We start from the raw sequence: 16,057 nt of genomic DNA, 5'->3' as shown, positions 1-16,057 counted from the left end.
GTCGACAGCGCAGCCGGCGTCGCAGTCGCAGCCGGTGTCGAAGCCGGCAGAGCGCTTAAAAGTTCTGAGAGAAGCAACCGAGAGAATCCGAGAGAGAAGCAGTTTATGGGAGCCTGTGGCGCATCTTAGAAATTCAAGAATTGCGCAGGATCTATGTATTTTTCCTAGCTTTTAGATCATAAATTAATCAAGTTAAGATTTTTATAATACAGATTGTTATTTAATATTTATAATTCAATCAATATTTTTTGTATTTTCTTGATAAAACCTTTAAAATTTTACAAATTATCACTTGTATCTCAAATCGTTTAAATTTCAGAGTCAACAGTGAACGAACAAGTTCAATGTTAAGCCCCCGGCCAACATGTTGCGTGCTACATGTTGGCAGCGAACACGTTGCGGTTGCATGGCCGCTCGACCCAGTTTTATTCTTTGTTGGCCTGGTCCGTTGTGTTTTATGCTACTTTTTTTTTTGCTTTGACTTTGGCTTTGAGTGTTCCCCATCTTACCGTTGTTTAGTGGTCGTGTTCTTTAACGGGGCCCGCTTTCTCTTTTTATTTTGGCCAAGTCAATTGATATGCTGCGCTATGTTTTGACGTTTAGTTGCCCCCATCCCCCCCTTCCCTCTCTACTGATCGCTGGTCAAGTTCTCAATTCGTGCCCCACTGATGATCTTTCAGGCATTTGGGTGCTTTTGGCCCGAAATCGAATGCTCCACAGATGTGCCATGACTCAGCCAATTGGCGGTCCAAGAAGAACCTTAATAATTGGGCTTGAAGGAATACTTTTTAGGCCAAATTAACTCTTAGCTAGTGAAATAATTGTAAATGGAGAGCTTCTGCCTCCCTCCGATCATCCACTCACTGTTCAGGCCTTAATGCTCAGACCCTCAGATGTACATGTGCGTCGCCACTTCCCTCCCCCATCCTTCGCCTCCAGCCGCACATCATCGGTCGTCCTTTATTGCGAAGTTCAACTTTTCAAGGTTAAGTCTTCGGCTGGCGTCGCCGGCGTGCAATGACATTTGGGCTCTGCGCTGAACAGGGCAGGGCAGGGCAGGAATGGCAAAAGAGGGACCAGAAGCAACATCCACGTCCACATCCACATCCACATCATCATCACCGAAACACCCTCTCTCGCATACACACAGGGACGGTTAGCAGTTCGTTCACTTGCCGGGAAGTCTTCCTTCTGACTCCGACTGCCGACTGCCGATTTCCAACAGCCAGCCGTCTGCCGCAATTCCTGCGCGACCAACCGTGGCACAGTGGCCTAAAGATTTGGCTTACTAATGGAATTTAATATGGCTTTCAAAACCTAAAAATATTTGTTTTGTTAGGGACTACAAAGAAGTACTTTTAAAGTAAAACTAGTCGTATACTTAATATTATGTTGCATCTATTTGTTATACAATTTTATTTATTCTTGTATCCTTTTATTTTCATAAACGCTTAAGAACAGTGGAAAATAGTTTAGATACCACAGTGCTCGTGTCACCCCTGGAGTATTTTGCAAACATCTCCCCCCAACCCCTCTAATTGTCTGCTCGTCTGGATGCTATTGCTCACGTTCTGGTTCTCTCAGGTGCCTGCGCTACGCTCCAGCGAAGCAGCCTTTTTGGTCCTTCTTTGCACCCTACTTTTCAGAAGAAGTAATTAAATAATAAATAGGCAGTCTATAGGGCTTTTTTTAGATTTTATTTTAGTTTTAGCCACTAAGCTTATTAAAATATATGTACAACATACAAATAGGTTTCAACAAACTTATTCTTATTTTAATATTAATTCTGAACCAATAATATGTTTTCTAGCCTTCCAAGTAATATATATTGTTTTTGAATATAAAACCCCAAATCTAAAAAAAGAATATAAACAAATTTCTGGGAATTACTTTGTTAAAAAGCTGTGGAACCTTCTCTGTTCCACCAAATGGGCCAGGAATGCCGCAACAGACGGCCAATTTCATTAGCCTGGCCCGGACTTACATAAGGCCGAAACAGGAGCGGCAGGAAGATGATGTCTCAACAGCCATGGCGATGACTTTTACTGTCGGTATATCCAAACACACACACACACACACAGAGTCCTATATAGTTATCCTTTTTGTGTAAGGACGTGTGCGTGGGCGTCGTCTGCCAGCGATGTTCGGTGAAAGGGAAAGGTTATTAGACTCGTCAGCCGTGCAGTCCTGCAGTGGTAGGGGCCCAGACACTGACTGCTCCTTATTGTTATAATAACCTTTCGGTTTTCGTTTTTCGGTTTTCTGTTTTCACTGTCGACGGTCGACGGAAGTAGGAGGCGGACAGCAGGTGTCGGGGCGGGGCAGTGCAATGACAGCGGCTGGCGTCGACGTCGGTCCTTAGTCCTTGTTTCTCGGGCAACGCCATTGCGACAGGCTCTCCTCCGGATTCATTGGCCGTCGAACTCTCGGCCCAGTCACAGACCCAGTCCTAGTCACAGGCTCATGATTTTGGGTTTCTAACTTTTTTGGGGTTTTTCGGGCGTTGACTCGACCTCTAGGCGTCGGCAGTTGGCGGCATTCAACGGCCTTAGTTGAATGCACGCGGCAGCAGCACGCGGCGAGGTCACAGGACCTGGGCCTCTCGGTCAAAGTCACATGGCCCCTTGACCCCAGATCCGTAATCGCGGGTAAATAAAATTAACTTTCAGATAAGTACTAGATGCGGGTGATTGATTCAAGAAGGAGGATTTGACGAAAATAGAATTTCGAAGGAGGCCCGGCCACGTTGCCAAGGTTCAAAAGGTTCTTTGGGGTCACTGTGTGAGGCTTATTAGTGAAATTCATGTTAGTAGTATCAAATAAGAGACTTAAGGTTATAGGTTACGATTTTTAAAACCCCATAACTGTCAGAGTTTTCCAGAAAAGTTTCTCTTCTCGATTGCATTCGAAATTTCCCTTGGCCAAAATGCAAAATATTTCGCGGAGAGAAAATGGCAAAAGAAAATTCGCCAAAGATTTTATGAGGTTAAGACTCATTACAGAGCTGTGGCAGAGTGGATGTTGCATATTGTTGTACAATGAACACGTTAGCCCCAATTCGGGCGAGTGGGAAAAAGAAAAGCTGCTGCATCGGCCCATGACAGTTGCAGTTGCAACTTTCTAATGCGGCAACAGCGACTCAAAACGGATGTGGATCGCAGCAACTTCGAGCTGCATTATGTGTGCCAAAATGCAACACCAACAACACGATGCAACAGTGCAGCAGCAACATGGACACTTTAAGAAAAACTTTGTTTATTTTCCCAAAATTATAACTAGTAACTAGGGTAAGAAGTATAAAGATTAAAAGGTTTCTCAGGCCTTTTAATTTTATTAATTTTTTATTAAAAATATCAATCTTTTTTTTAAGTGGAACTGTTGCAAGAAAAACGAATTTCACTCTGGTGCTTTCCACTGCAAATTACTTAACTATTTTCCCAGTTTCGCTTTGTCGTGCAATTTACCAACAGTTGTTGCATGTTGTTGCATATTAGCCGGACCATGCCTACAAGGGGGCGGCACTGCAACACCACTACGCCAACAGAAACAACAAACATTGGCGGCAGTGAAAAGTTGGTCATGACAATCAAATGGCAAACACTGAGCCGCATTCGAGGGGAGAGCTTGTGGCAGGAGCGGATGAGTGGCAAGAGTGTGTATTGGTGTGTATCTGCATGCGCCCACTGATGCATTCCGCCTGCAGCAACTGCAATTGAGGTTGGCATAGGGTTCCGTCCCCTCCTAGCCCTCGAAAGGGGAGTGCCTGCCAAGAACTCCACTTAGTCACAGGAGTGACTAACCGTCTGGCGCGACCCTAAATTCCCAAAGTGAGTCAGGTCGGTTGGCGGGTCGGTCCTGACCGCAAACGTGGGTTCTTAACGTTCCTTTGGGTAATGCCACCAATGGCATCCAAATTAGTAACAGGTTTTTAATGAGGGGAACGAAATATTTTATAATTGTTGCAATAAGACGGTTACCCTCTTTAAGGAAAAGGCCCTCAATAGTAATGCCTATGCCAGCCATGCCTATATGTTGGCCAATTTCTATCAGATTCTTGAGCGGAATACCTTAAACGATTTGTGGATCGATTCCCCATGATTCTGCATCAAAATCTCGAAACAAAAAATTTGTGATATTTTTTATTAAATTTTCTGGGGATCCCCTTCGAAATCATGAAAAGTGCTTGGAAGGACAATATGGCCCCCTGCGGTGGCTATATTTTGGCCAATTTTCATCCGGTTCTTGAGCGGAATACCTTAAACGATTTGTGGATCGATTCTCCATGATTCTGCATCAAATCCAGAAACAAAATATTTTTGAGATTTTTTGTCAAAATTTCTGGGGGATCCCCTTAGAAATCCTGAAAAGGGCCTGGAAGGACAATGTGGCCAACTGCGATGGCTATATCTTGGCCAATTTTCATCCGATTCTTGAGCGGAATACCTTAAACGATTTGTGGATCGATTCTCCATGATTCTGCATCGAAATCCAGGAACAAAATATTTTTGAGATTTTTTGTTCACTTTTCTGGGGGATCCCCTTCGAAATCATGAAAAGTGCCTGGAAGGACAATATGGCCAACTGCGATGGCTATATCTTGGCCAATTTTCACCCGATTCTTGAGCGGAATACCTTAAAAGATTTGTGGATCGATTCTCCATGATTCTGCATCAAAATCTAGGAACAAAATATTTTTTAGAAATTTTGTGAATTTTTCTGGAAAAATCTCCTTGAAAACTTTCTTTTCCAAAATCTTCCGTTTTAATAGTTTGTATTGATTGATCTGATTTAAATGAATACATTTTATAATAGTGGCATAAATTAATATGTAAATCTTTATAAATCTTATATCTTACACCAATCGTATTGTTAGATTATGATAATTCCACTCTCTTGTAAACATAAACCATAAAACCCGCTTAAAAATATATCATCCTTTTGAGCCCCTCTGAGCCAGCATAAGAGCCACTGAATATAATCCGCCAACACCTGCCTTCGGACCAAGTTAATTGCAGGTAAGTACGGACATATGCCATCCCACTACTTAACCGGGATTTGGACTTTCCTTTGGGTGAGACCGCTGTACCGTTAGCCCCTAATTAGAAACCAGTTAACTGTCGCAGCGGAGTGGCATTAAGCTGATCTATTAACTTTTTTTTTTCTCGCTGGCCATTTCTATTTATTTTTGAGCCAACGAATGTTTGTTTTGTGGGTCCACTCCAGGCCGGGGCCAGTCTCTGGCAGTTTTTGTTGGGTGATTGGGGATTGAAATTGAGAGATCGAGAGATCTCGCCCGGTGCCCCAGTGATCTAATAAATGCCGCATTGTCATTCGCTCCGCTTGGCATCGCTGGCAACACAGCAACACCAACAGCAACAATGAGAGCTCCAAGTGGCAACAACAAACATCTCCATTTGTCACTCAATGCCCCAAAAGCTCCAAACTGGGACACCATTCATTTATTTATCGCATGCAAAGCAATCCGCAAATATCTAATCTGTTTGAATGTTTGTCGGTGGTTGTATGTTGCACTGTTGCACTGTTGCACTGCAGCTGCCTCAGTCGACACAGAAAAAATAGAAAGTTTTTCGCCAATTGCAGTTCCCCGACAATACCCCAACAACAACAACAACTGCCTGCTGCAATTTTCTCTTTGCAATTTGATTAAATAAAATATTGTGTAAAGGCTTTGCCTCACTGCCTCACTGCAGTGGCAGCAGCAGCAGCAGCGGCAGTGCAACTTTCCAACTGCAGTTTTCGTGGCACGACTTCTAAGTCGGTTACTAGATGCAATAATAATTGCATTTGTCCCACTTTACTTTCACTTGGCGAACAACGACGACGTCGAGTCGCAAATCCAAGACCAACCAGCAACCAGCAACCAAGCAACTAGCAACAAAAAGTGGCGGCGCAGGCGTCGACTTTGACTTTGTGCCTGTTGCGCTTGCTGCATGCAGCAGCTTTTCCATTCCTCTATACTTAGATGTGTGTGTGTGTGTGTGTGTTGGTTGCATGAAAAGTTGCAACTTTTTCCAGTCGCTTGGTGGAAATTGTTTGCCGTTTGGCTGACTGCCTGGCCTGGCCTGCCTGGTTGGTCGGTTGGCTGGCAAAAAGGAAAAGTGGGTCAAGCGCACCATTGTTGTTGCACTTTTGGTGGTGATGCTGCCTCCCGCCGCTGCTGTTACTTGTTGCATGCCTCCACTTAATTGACAATTGCCCGCAACACTATAATATGTGTTGGCATTTGATTTATGAAACTGGGTTACACGCCGGCTTTCCTTTTCTCTGTCCCATTTGGCATGATGATGTCTCTTGTGTTTAACATTTCGTCAATTTATTTACTATCATTTTAAGAATTATATATATATATGACAGAGATTCCTCCAAAGATTCCATATTTCTAGTCTGTCTGCACAGCAAGTTCTGCTCGTTGCAAGAGACGCATCCAAACTGACCTGCGTAACCCAGAGTTCTGTCTCATTTCTGCAAAGTCTATTGCCATCTCGGTTACTTGCATTCAGTCCGCGCTCTCCGACCAGACCATGCTCAGCAGCAGAGTGTGTCCCTTTTCCTCAGCTACTGTGCATTCTAACACTACTAGACAACGTGTCGCCACACCAAAGCTGTACGCACATGACGCACAACTACTAGACAATGTGTCGCCACACCAAAGCTGTACGCACATGTACAATGGGCAAACTAACCATTCTACGACACGGCCTTCCTGACAACTCACACGTCCTCGTGTGTTTTGTTTTCAATACCACGAGACTCAATTTCTCTTTAAACTTTTCTTTATTCTTAAACAGATATTTTTTTCTTTCTTTTTACTTCATGTATTGGACAAAAGCTTTCAAAAATAAAAATCACTTACATAAATATCAAATCTTCTGTATTCATTACATTTCTTTAATTAAACATAATCTTATTAATTCATTTTGTTATTCTTTAATAACATTATTCTCTTTTGTAAAATAAAACCTTTGTGCATTTCCTTTGGCACATTTTAACAATTGTGTAATTCCTTTTACACGTCTTACGATATAACATTAGTGTAGTTCCTTTAACACTTTTTAACATTTGTGTAGTTCCTTTAACACATTAAAATAAAATTAGTGTAGTTCCTTTAACACTTTACAATAACATTAAATTCTTTTTCAGAATATCTCTATACGTTAATTTATGCCCCCCCCCCCCTTTTTTTTATGAATCTCTTTCTTCATTGTCAGACGCATTTTCCATCATGCCGTCTCTGTCTTCGTGTATTAACTGATTATTTGGCAAAGCTCTTAAGAATTCATGGGAGTATTTGTAAGTTCGCTTGCTTGTTAAAGACTTTAACAGATATCTATCTCCATCTAGTATTTTGACAATCTCAAATGGCCCTTTAAATTTAGGGTCAAGCTTAGTTTGATGACGCTCTTCGTTCTTAAGCAAAACATGATCGCCTAAACTATGTTTAACAATTTTCGCCTTATTACTATCAAACCTGCGCTTATCATATCGTGCGCCGTCTTCCATATTCTGTTTTGCTTCTTTTCTTAGATTTTCTCTGTCTATTTTGTCATCAACTTCCTCATCTATTGGTAGTAAGCCAAAAGGTCTAGCTTCTTTACCAATTAACAATTCTAATGGGCTAAACTTAGTTACTCTATTCGCCGTACAATTCATTGCCAATTGCACCTCGGCCAACGCATCCTGCCACGACCTCTGACCGGTTTCCACAGCCGTCAACATACTTTTGAGTGTGCTCATTACTCGCTCGACCTGACCGTTGGCCCTACTCGCACCGGTGGCAATTAAATGCAAATTAATTTTTTGAGAAGAACAAAACTCACGAAAATCTGAACTTGCAAAACAACGACCTTGATCCGCTATAATACGGGTAGGCAAGCCAAATAAAGAGACAACTGATCTTACGGCCTTAATACAACTTTCCGTATCTATTTTCAAAGTGTGGTAAAAATAAACAAATTTTGTAAATGCGTCTATTAAGACGATAACATATTCTTTTAAGTCGTTTTTACCACTCAATTTTCCTGTTATGTCAATATGTACAGTGTGCCACGGAATATCTATTTTAGGAATAGAATGTAACTCTGCCTGTACTTTTCCTACAGGTGGCTTCGACAATTTACAAGTGATACAGTTTTCTACGAACCGACGCACATATTTTGACATGTTTTCAAACCAATAATAGCTATAAACCTTATCCAATGTCTTTTCCCAACCCAAATGCATTATTGATTCGTGGACATGATTGATAATTGCCCACCGAAATGACCTTGGAATTACCGGTAGACATTTAGTTTTACCATTTCGCTGTATTTTTCTATGCAAAATACCTTTACGTAATTCGTAGGTTTTATCTAAATTATCTGGTAATTCATTATTTCTTAATTTAGTTGATATTTCTAAAATCTCGCTATCACGCTGCTGTTCCGAAATTAACCAATTGTCGGTTACCTCAGTCAGATTTATTCGCTTCTCAGGTATCCTATTCTGACCACTATTTTCCACAGGTGTTTTATTTTGATCATTATTTTTCTCAGGCACTGGATTCCGAGATAGACAATCTACGTGCGCCATTCGTTCACCCTTTCTGTATTCTAAGTCGAACTTAAACGATTGCAAAAATCCCCACCACCTATGTACCCTCGGCGTTAAATAAAGTTTTGTGCGACTGGCCTTCAAAGAATTGCAATCTGTATATACGACAAATTTACGTCCCTGCAAGTAATGGCGGAAATATTGGATACTGTTAACAACCGCTAGCGTCTCTAATTCATAAGAATGGTATTTAGACTCGGCAGGAGACGTACATTTACTATAATACTCGATGACATGGGGTTTTTTGTCAATTTTGTGCAATAATATAGCTCCATAGCCGATTGAACTGGCGTCAGTGTGCAACTCTATTGCGTATTGCGGGTCGAATATGATCAAAACGGGGGCCTGTGTCAACACTGATATGATTTTAGTTCGTATTTGCTCGTGTTCTGGTAGCCAGGTGAAAGTTGCAATCTTCTTTGACGTTAGGTGATACAAAGGCTTAAGCGTTTCCGAAAATTTTGGAACGAACTGTCTGAAATATGAAGCCAATCCAATAAATTGTCGTAACTGCGACACAGATTGTGGAGGCGGTAAATCAATTAATGCTTTTATTTTACGTGGGTTTGGCCTAATTTCCCCGTTGCTTATTTCGAACCCCAGATACTCTATACGAGTTTTAAGAAAGGAGCACTTAGTTACATTAAACGAAAATCCGGCCTTACTTAGTGTTTCTAGCACAGTACGCAACCGTTCCAACGCCTCTTCTTTGGTTTCGGCTATAACCAACACATCATCAATATAAACGATAGCATATGTGTGTGCTAGGGTTCCTAATGCCTTTATTATGGCCCTCTGGAACACAGAAGGTGCATTTTTCAAGCCAAAAGGCATGGTCAAAAACTCGTACTGTCCTTCTGGTGTTACAAACGCTGTTCGCTCAATCGAATTTTCATGTACTGGAATTTGGTAGAAGCCACTAGCCATATCTAAGCTCGAAAAATATTTGGCACCGCGAAGCCTGGCAATCTGGTCTGCGATAAGGGGCAACGGATACCTATCAGCAATGGTATTCTCATTTAATATCCTATAGTCCACACAAAGACGATCAGTGCCGTTTTTCTTCTTTACCAACATCATAGGGCTAGCGAAAGGTGAGGAACTTGGACGAATAACATTAGCTTTCAATAATTCATTAATTTTACAACGCACATGGTTTTTCTCTTCTTCACTTAGCCTGTAAGGACGTCGTTGCACCGTCTTTAGTGGATCTATTAAATTAATTTCCAACTGCCCTGTCGAGACTCGAGTTTTTGGAATACCGCTGATAAACCAATCAGAGTAACACATTAGGATATTTGTTAAGGCCATTTTATCGGATTCGACTAAATCAATATCCGCATTTAAAATATCTTTGTAATCAGTTACAGTCAAAACATCTACCCTTTTTGTTTTATAAATTTGGAATTTTTCGGCGTCTATTGTTACTCCAAAGCCCAAGCTAAGGATTTCACGACCAACCAACACATCGTATTTCAGATACTTATCCATAATTACGTGTAACAAAATTTCAAAGCAATATTGTTCAATATTTATATTACATAATACTTGCTGAGTACTACAAATGGAATCATTACTTAAACCGTTAAGTTTTACAATGTTATTTATTCTTTTTCCCTTAAATTTATCCACGACGCTTTCCTTCACTAAGGAGCATTCAGCACCCGAATCAAAACAAAATGGAACAGACTCACCGGATGCCCTTATTATTCCAGTCGGTGGAGCTACTGTGCAGATATCTACCCGCTTCTCATACGTTCGGCCTTTTGGACAAGCAGATGCAAAATGTCCCAATTCGTCGCACTTGAAGCATTTAATGCTTGACCGATCCTTCAGTCCAGTCACGTTGCTGCCGCTGTGGATTTTCCCTTTGCTCTGGCCCTTTTCCAAGCGAGCACGGCAATCGGCGTATTTATGGCCACCCTTTCCACAGTAATTACATTTCATCGGGGTCGGAAACTTGTACTTCTTGCGCTCCGAGCCAGTTGAATCGTCGTCCATGCTGCGCTTTTTGAAAGAGTGTGCGTGTAGCTGTTGTTGTAGCTCATTGCGAGTTTTCACGTTGTTTGTAAAAATCCAGTGTGTCAACTTGTTATCTATTTGTGCCATGTGAGCCAGAGTCACAGATACCGCTATTTCTTCCAAATCCTTGGTTTTCCATTTTGACATAAGTAGCGTCACAATACGGCTACCGTATTCAGCGAAGCCCTCCTCCGGCTTTGGTCGACCATTCAAAACACTTAATAGCGTGGCGGCAGAAGTCTCAATTCCAACAAAGCGTTGTATAAACAGCTCCTTGAACTGCGCCCAAGTGATGCCGGCAAAGCAAATTTGGGAAAGCCACTGTGATGCGCCGCCTTCTAGTGCCTTGCTTAGGGCGATCACCAGATTGCTACCCTCGAGCACGTTATCCGCAAAAATTAGGTCCACTGTTGAACACCACGAGGAAGCATCTGCTCCAGCACTGTCAGGATTGAATTTTGGAAGAGTTACATGTGACACTTTTCCATCGGTTGGCGGTGCCCTTGGTGTCTGCATGTTTTTGATGATTTCCAGTAGGTTGCGGTTTTGCAGCTCCAATGCCAACAAATACGGATCGGTGGCACGATCAGTAGGCAAAGCAGATCCCACTTCTGATGACAGAGATTCCTCCAAAGATTCCATATTTCTAGTCTGTCTGCACAGCAAGTTCTGCTCGTTGCAAGAGACGCATCCAAACTGACCTGCGTAACCCAGAGTTCTGTCTCATTTCTGCAAAGTCTATTGCCATCTCGGTTACTTGCATTCAGTCCGCGCTCTCCGACCAGACCATGCTCAGCAGCAGAGTGTGTCCCTTTTCCTCAGCTACTGTGCATTCTAACACTACTAGACAACGTGTCGCCACACCAAAGCTGTACGCACATGACGCACAACTACTAGACAATGTGTCGCCACACCAAAGCTGTACGCACATGTACAATGGGCAAACTAACCATTCTACGACATATATTACTCAATAGTACAGAAGATCGAATGTTTCAATCTTAAATATACGTACGATACGTTTCTTCAATTTTTTATACATTTCCTTTAATTTAGGTGTTTGCTTTTTTGTTTGCTGTACATTAAAAAAAATTACATTTAAGATGCAAGTTTGGTTTTCTTTTTTTTCTTTTTTTTATACAAACTCAATTCCAGAAAATGTTCCTCGACAGAGTCTGTGCCTAGTATTTACAAAGATGTTAAAATTCTCCAGCTTTCATTTTTGGCATTGAAACAATAAATAAAATAAGAATGTTTAAATATTTAAAATAGGCAAATTTTTATCGCGCCTAACTTAAGTGTTAAATAGTTTTCATTGGCCGGGAGGCGAAACAGAAGAGAGGACCTTCGCCGCGGCTTTGTTTTTGATAGATTTTTTTGTACAAATAACAATCCTCAAGGGGGGATTCTCAAAAGAACTAAATGGTGACTTGGTCAGGAGCGCACTAGCTTCAATAGTTGTGTACAAATGTAATAAAGAAAATAGCAAAGCAATAAGAAATAGTCCAATAGGTTGGTTATCGTCGATGCAGGATGTTGGAGAGAGTGCGTATCTGCTTCTGCAGCTCGGAGTCCATGCGGTAGGCCTCCTCCTCGAAGACCAGACGCATCTCCTGCAGCTGGGGCAGTTTGTCCGGCTGCATGTTGAGCAGGTCGCCGAAGAACTTCGTCCATACGTGCTTCTTGAGGTAGCGCGGTAGCTTCTGACGGATCTCCCAGCTGGAGCCCCGCTTCAGCGGCTGCATGTAGTCGCCGAACAGCATCACGTGCACCGTGGCTGCAATGCAGAAGAGATCCGTTTCGTACGACCAGCTGCGTCCCTCCTGCATCTCGATGCAGGTGAAGCCATCGGTTTGTATCACTTTACGGAACTTGGTGCGCTCGGCATCTGGAAACAGCGACATATCGATGGCGCATCCAAAATCGATCAACCTCAGCGACGGCAGGGGACTGTTCACGTCGGGAACGCGCATCAGAAGGAAGTTGTCCGGCTTGATGTCGGCATGGATGATCTTCTGGCGGTGCAGGTGGTCCACAATGTTGCAGATTTGCGCCGAAAAGTGCATCACCAGCGACTCGTGCATCACTTTGGTTGTGGCCTGACGGATCTTGTTGTTGATGTCCAGCAGGGAGCCGAAGCGAGAGAACTCCGTAGCTATCAAGCTGGCATTTGGAGCGATGATCGCAGTGGAAATGTCCATAAGTCCGGGCAGTACATCAGGCTCCTTGATGCGCTTTAGCACCTGGAAGGGAAATGGGATTAGATTACATTTATTTAACAGAAAGATATGTCCTTACCTGATCACAAATGTATATCTCCCACGTGTTCGGTGGCTTCTGGTACTTGAGGGCCACCACATTGCCGGTGCGGGAATCAGTGGCCTTGAAAACCGATCCGTAGGAGCCACGACCCACCTCCTTGTCGATGCTGAAGGTGACACCCTCGAGGACGTTCAGTGGACGGTTGTTGGAAATTTTTGGTAGGGGCGTTTGCACAATCTTATAGCTAGCGTGGTCATCCTGGTCGCCTGGGAAGTCCACCTTGGTGAGGAAGGCGCGACAGAGTTCGCTGTTGAATGGATCAATGGCCTCTTTGGCCAGGTGACGGGCAATAGTTTCTAGTGCTTTCGACAGACGCCTCTCCTGAGCCTCCGTATCGTGCTGGGTGGCAAAGTAAGAGTTCTCCTGGAATGTGGAGAAATCCGCTATGGTGCTGTTCCCGTTGTTGTTGTTGCTGGTGCTGTTGTTGTTGTTGTGCGTTTGCAGGGTTTTGTTAATTGGATTTTGAGAGGAATCGCGGAAGTTCAATCGATCGACAGCCAAGGCCAGGGAGCTGTTGGAATTGTCCAGAGCACTGGCGCTGGAGAACGAGTAGTTGGCGTTGTCGTTGAAGCTGGCTCCGGGAGCAGCTGCAGACGTATTTGTAGCGCTGGCAGTGACTACATCGGTGGCCGAGGAAGCGGAATTACTGTTGCTGCACAGATCCGGATGGAAGGAGCTGCGCTTGACTTTGGTGCGGGCCCTGCGATAGCCGTTTGCCTCGCTCTTGGGCGTGGAGGTCTGGCCACCCAGCATATACGGATGGAAGTGATGGTGACTACCGTTGCGATGCCTCTGGACGGGAATGGGTGAAATGGGCGCCGGCTCTGGCGGAGGTTGATTATGGTTTATCGGCTGATGCTGATACTGCTGCTCCTTCGTCTGCTCCTGCTGTTGCTGCTGCTGCTGCTGGTAGACGTTCTCTATGGTATAGGCACTGTAGCTGTTGCTGGGCTCCTTCTTGAACTTGATCTTTATGGAGCGGTTCTCCTGCTCGAAGGTTGTTTGGGCGCTAAACTGCACCCCATTGGTATAGGGTCCACTTGGCTCGTCCTCCTCCTCCTCCTCCTCTTCTTCGTCCTCCTCTTCGGACTCTTCATCCTCCTCGCCCTCCTCATCAGCCTCGTCCTCCCCCTCATTGTCCTCGTCCTCCTCGCCAGCATTTTCCTGACCGCTGTTGTTCTTGTGTCCGTACAGAGCTCCATCCACAGCGGTCATGTAATAGGAAGGCTCCGCCGATTCGTAGGAATCGTACAGGGTTTGCTGTGCTTCCTGTTGCCGCTGTGCCGCCAACTCCGCTTTTTGCTCCATCACCTGCTTGTATTTGCGAGCCAGTATTTCCTCGGGACTGTACTCTATTCCAGCTCCTGCAGGATACACCAGATTCTTTGCGTAACGACACACACGCGTCGGGTCGTCCGGCTCTTCAAGCGTAAGGGCTGGCTTCCAGGTTTCATGGTTGTTGCGTCCGTACGCGTAAAAGTTTCGCGGCAATCGCAATCCGGCTATGTCGCTTGCCTTGGGAGGAGTTTGTTCGGGGGGCTCTGGATTCGATGTGCCGTTTCCATTTCTGACGGCTTCCGGCTGTGGCTGGGAATGCTGATGCGGCTGTGCCTGCGGCGAGTTCTGCTGAGAGGGTGGCTGGTACGGCTGGTGTTGTTGCTGTTGGCTTAATGCCTGCTGCTGGTTTTGTGCGTAATGGGGCTAAATATTAAATGGAATTAGGAACGTTTCTGTTTAGTCTCCATCGTAATACTCACCTCCGCTACGGGCGCATATTGCGGATGAGCTGGCTGTTGTGGCGGCACATGTGCTGGGGCTGGCGCCGGGTGCGGGTGCTGCTCGAAGCGTGCCTGTTGCTGGTGGTATTGCGCTTGGTAGGCTAGCTGGTGTTCTTGCGACGGATGCTGATGCTGTGGAGCTGGGTGTTGAGGTTGGACAGCTGGATGTGGATGTTGTGGCGCTGCATGTTGATGCTGGGGCGCTGGATGTGATTGTGGTGGCGCCGGATGCGATTGCTGTGCCGCTGGATGCTGCTGCTGGGGCACCGGGTGCTGCTGCTGCTGCTGCTGCTGGGGATGATATTGCTGGTAGATATGCTGCTGATATGGCTGGGAGCGAGGTGGGGCGTAAGCCTGTGGCATCTGCTGCTGGGTGTAGTTAGCTAGCTGCTGTAAAGGATCTGGCTGCTGCTGTTGCTGCTGCTGCTGCTGTTGTTCCTGTTGGCGTTGAAAGTAAAGCGACCTAGCATAAGTGAACTTGCCGTGGGCATGCTGCAGCTCAGCGTTGCTCTGCGCCTTCTCCTGGAAGGCCAGATTGAAGACAGCTTCGGCGTCCTTGAAGTCCTCACGGGACTCGTAGTAGGCAGCCCAGCCAATGTAGAAGGCAGCCACTTGGCGGCCAGTTCCCCGTTGGTACAGAACCTGGTAGAAGTGCAGCGGGTCCGTCTGCATGGCTATGTACTTCAGCCACAGACGCACCAGGCGCGGATCCTGGCGATAGAACTCGTTGTGCTCATAGACCGTAAGACATCGCTCCAGAGTCTCACGGTACTTGAGCTCGGGATCACTGTGCTCGTGGTTCTCATACCAACATATGTAATTGTACCAATGGTCTAATGGGTCGGGGCCCTGGTACATGGATATGGCGTGCTCCCAGGCCTGCTTATCCTTGAGGAATCCGTGCAACTCGTCCGGTGGGGTAGCACCTACGGGTGCTCCCCCTTCAGATCCTGATCCTTGGCGCATGTATGAGTGCATGGCCATCAATGCCGGCAGGGGAATCCCCAGATCCGTTTGCGCGGAACTAGGGAAGGTTCCTCCGGCTGTGGCTGCTGATTTTCTGTTTCCTTCGACTTCTCGGATATCGGATACCACCTAGCTGCTGCAACGGGAACGACTTCCGAATAACTGGTCTCGTTCAGTTAGTCCTTCCAAATGACCTGGCAGTTTTGTAACATTTCGGATTAATAATTCGCCTCGCCAACTGCAATCTGATGTATTTTCGATAAAATTTTTATTTAGCTTGCAAATGGAATTTTACTGAAGTTGCCAGATTGGCTGTCAAGTCGTACAACAGTGTTGAAAGCTTCCAGGATGTACATGTG

The 16,057-nt window shown here is 44.8% G+C and overlaps 1 protein-coding gene across 1 annotated transcript; it reads right to left on the bottom strand.

Moving 5' to 3' along the window:
• Nucleotides 1-11,886: 11,886 nt before the first annotated feature.
• On the bottom strand, nucleotides 11,887-16,040 carry LOC6497212. The gene is made up of 3 exons (XM_001962512.4): nucleotides 14,712-16,040; nucleotides 12,931-14,655; nucleotides 11,887-12,875 (listed from the first exon to the last, which is right to left on the bottom strand). The coding sequence occupies exons 1-3, from the start codon at nucleotides 15,714-15,716 to the stop codon at nucleotides 12,150-12,152; spliced, it is 3,456 nt and encodes a 1,151-aa protein (XP_001962548.2). The 5' UTR covers nucleotides 15,717-16,040; the 3' UTR covers nucleotides 11,887-12,149.
• Nucleotides 16,041-16,057: the final 17 nt, after the last annotated feature.

The sequence above is a fragment of the Drosophila ananassae genome, chromosome 3R, assembly GCF_017639315.1.
Source record: "Drosophila ananassae strain 14024-0371.13 chromosome 3R, ASM1763931v2, whole genome shotgun sequence".
In the NCBI taxonomy this organism is placed as follows: Eukaryota; Metazoa; Arthropoda; class Insecta; order Diptera; family Drosophilidae; genus Drosophila; species Drosophila ananassae.
This window is presented reverse-complemented; position numbering and strand designations above follow the sequence as displayed.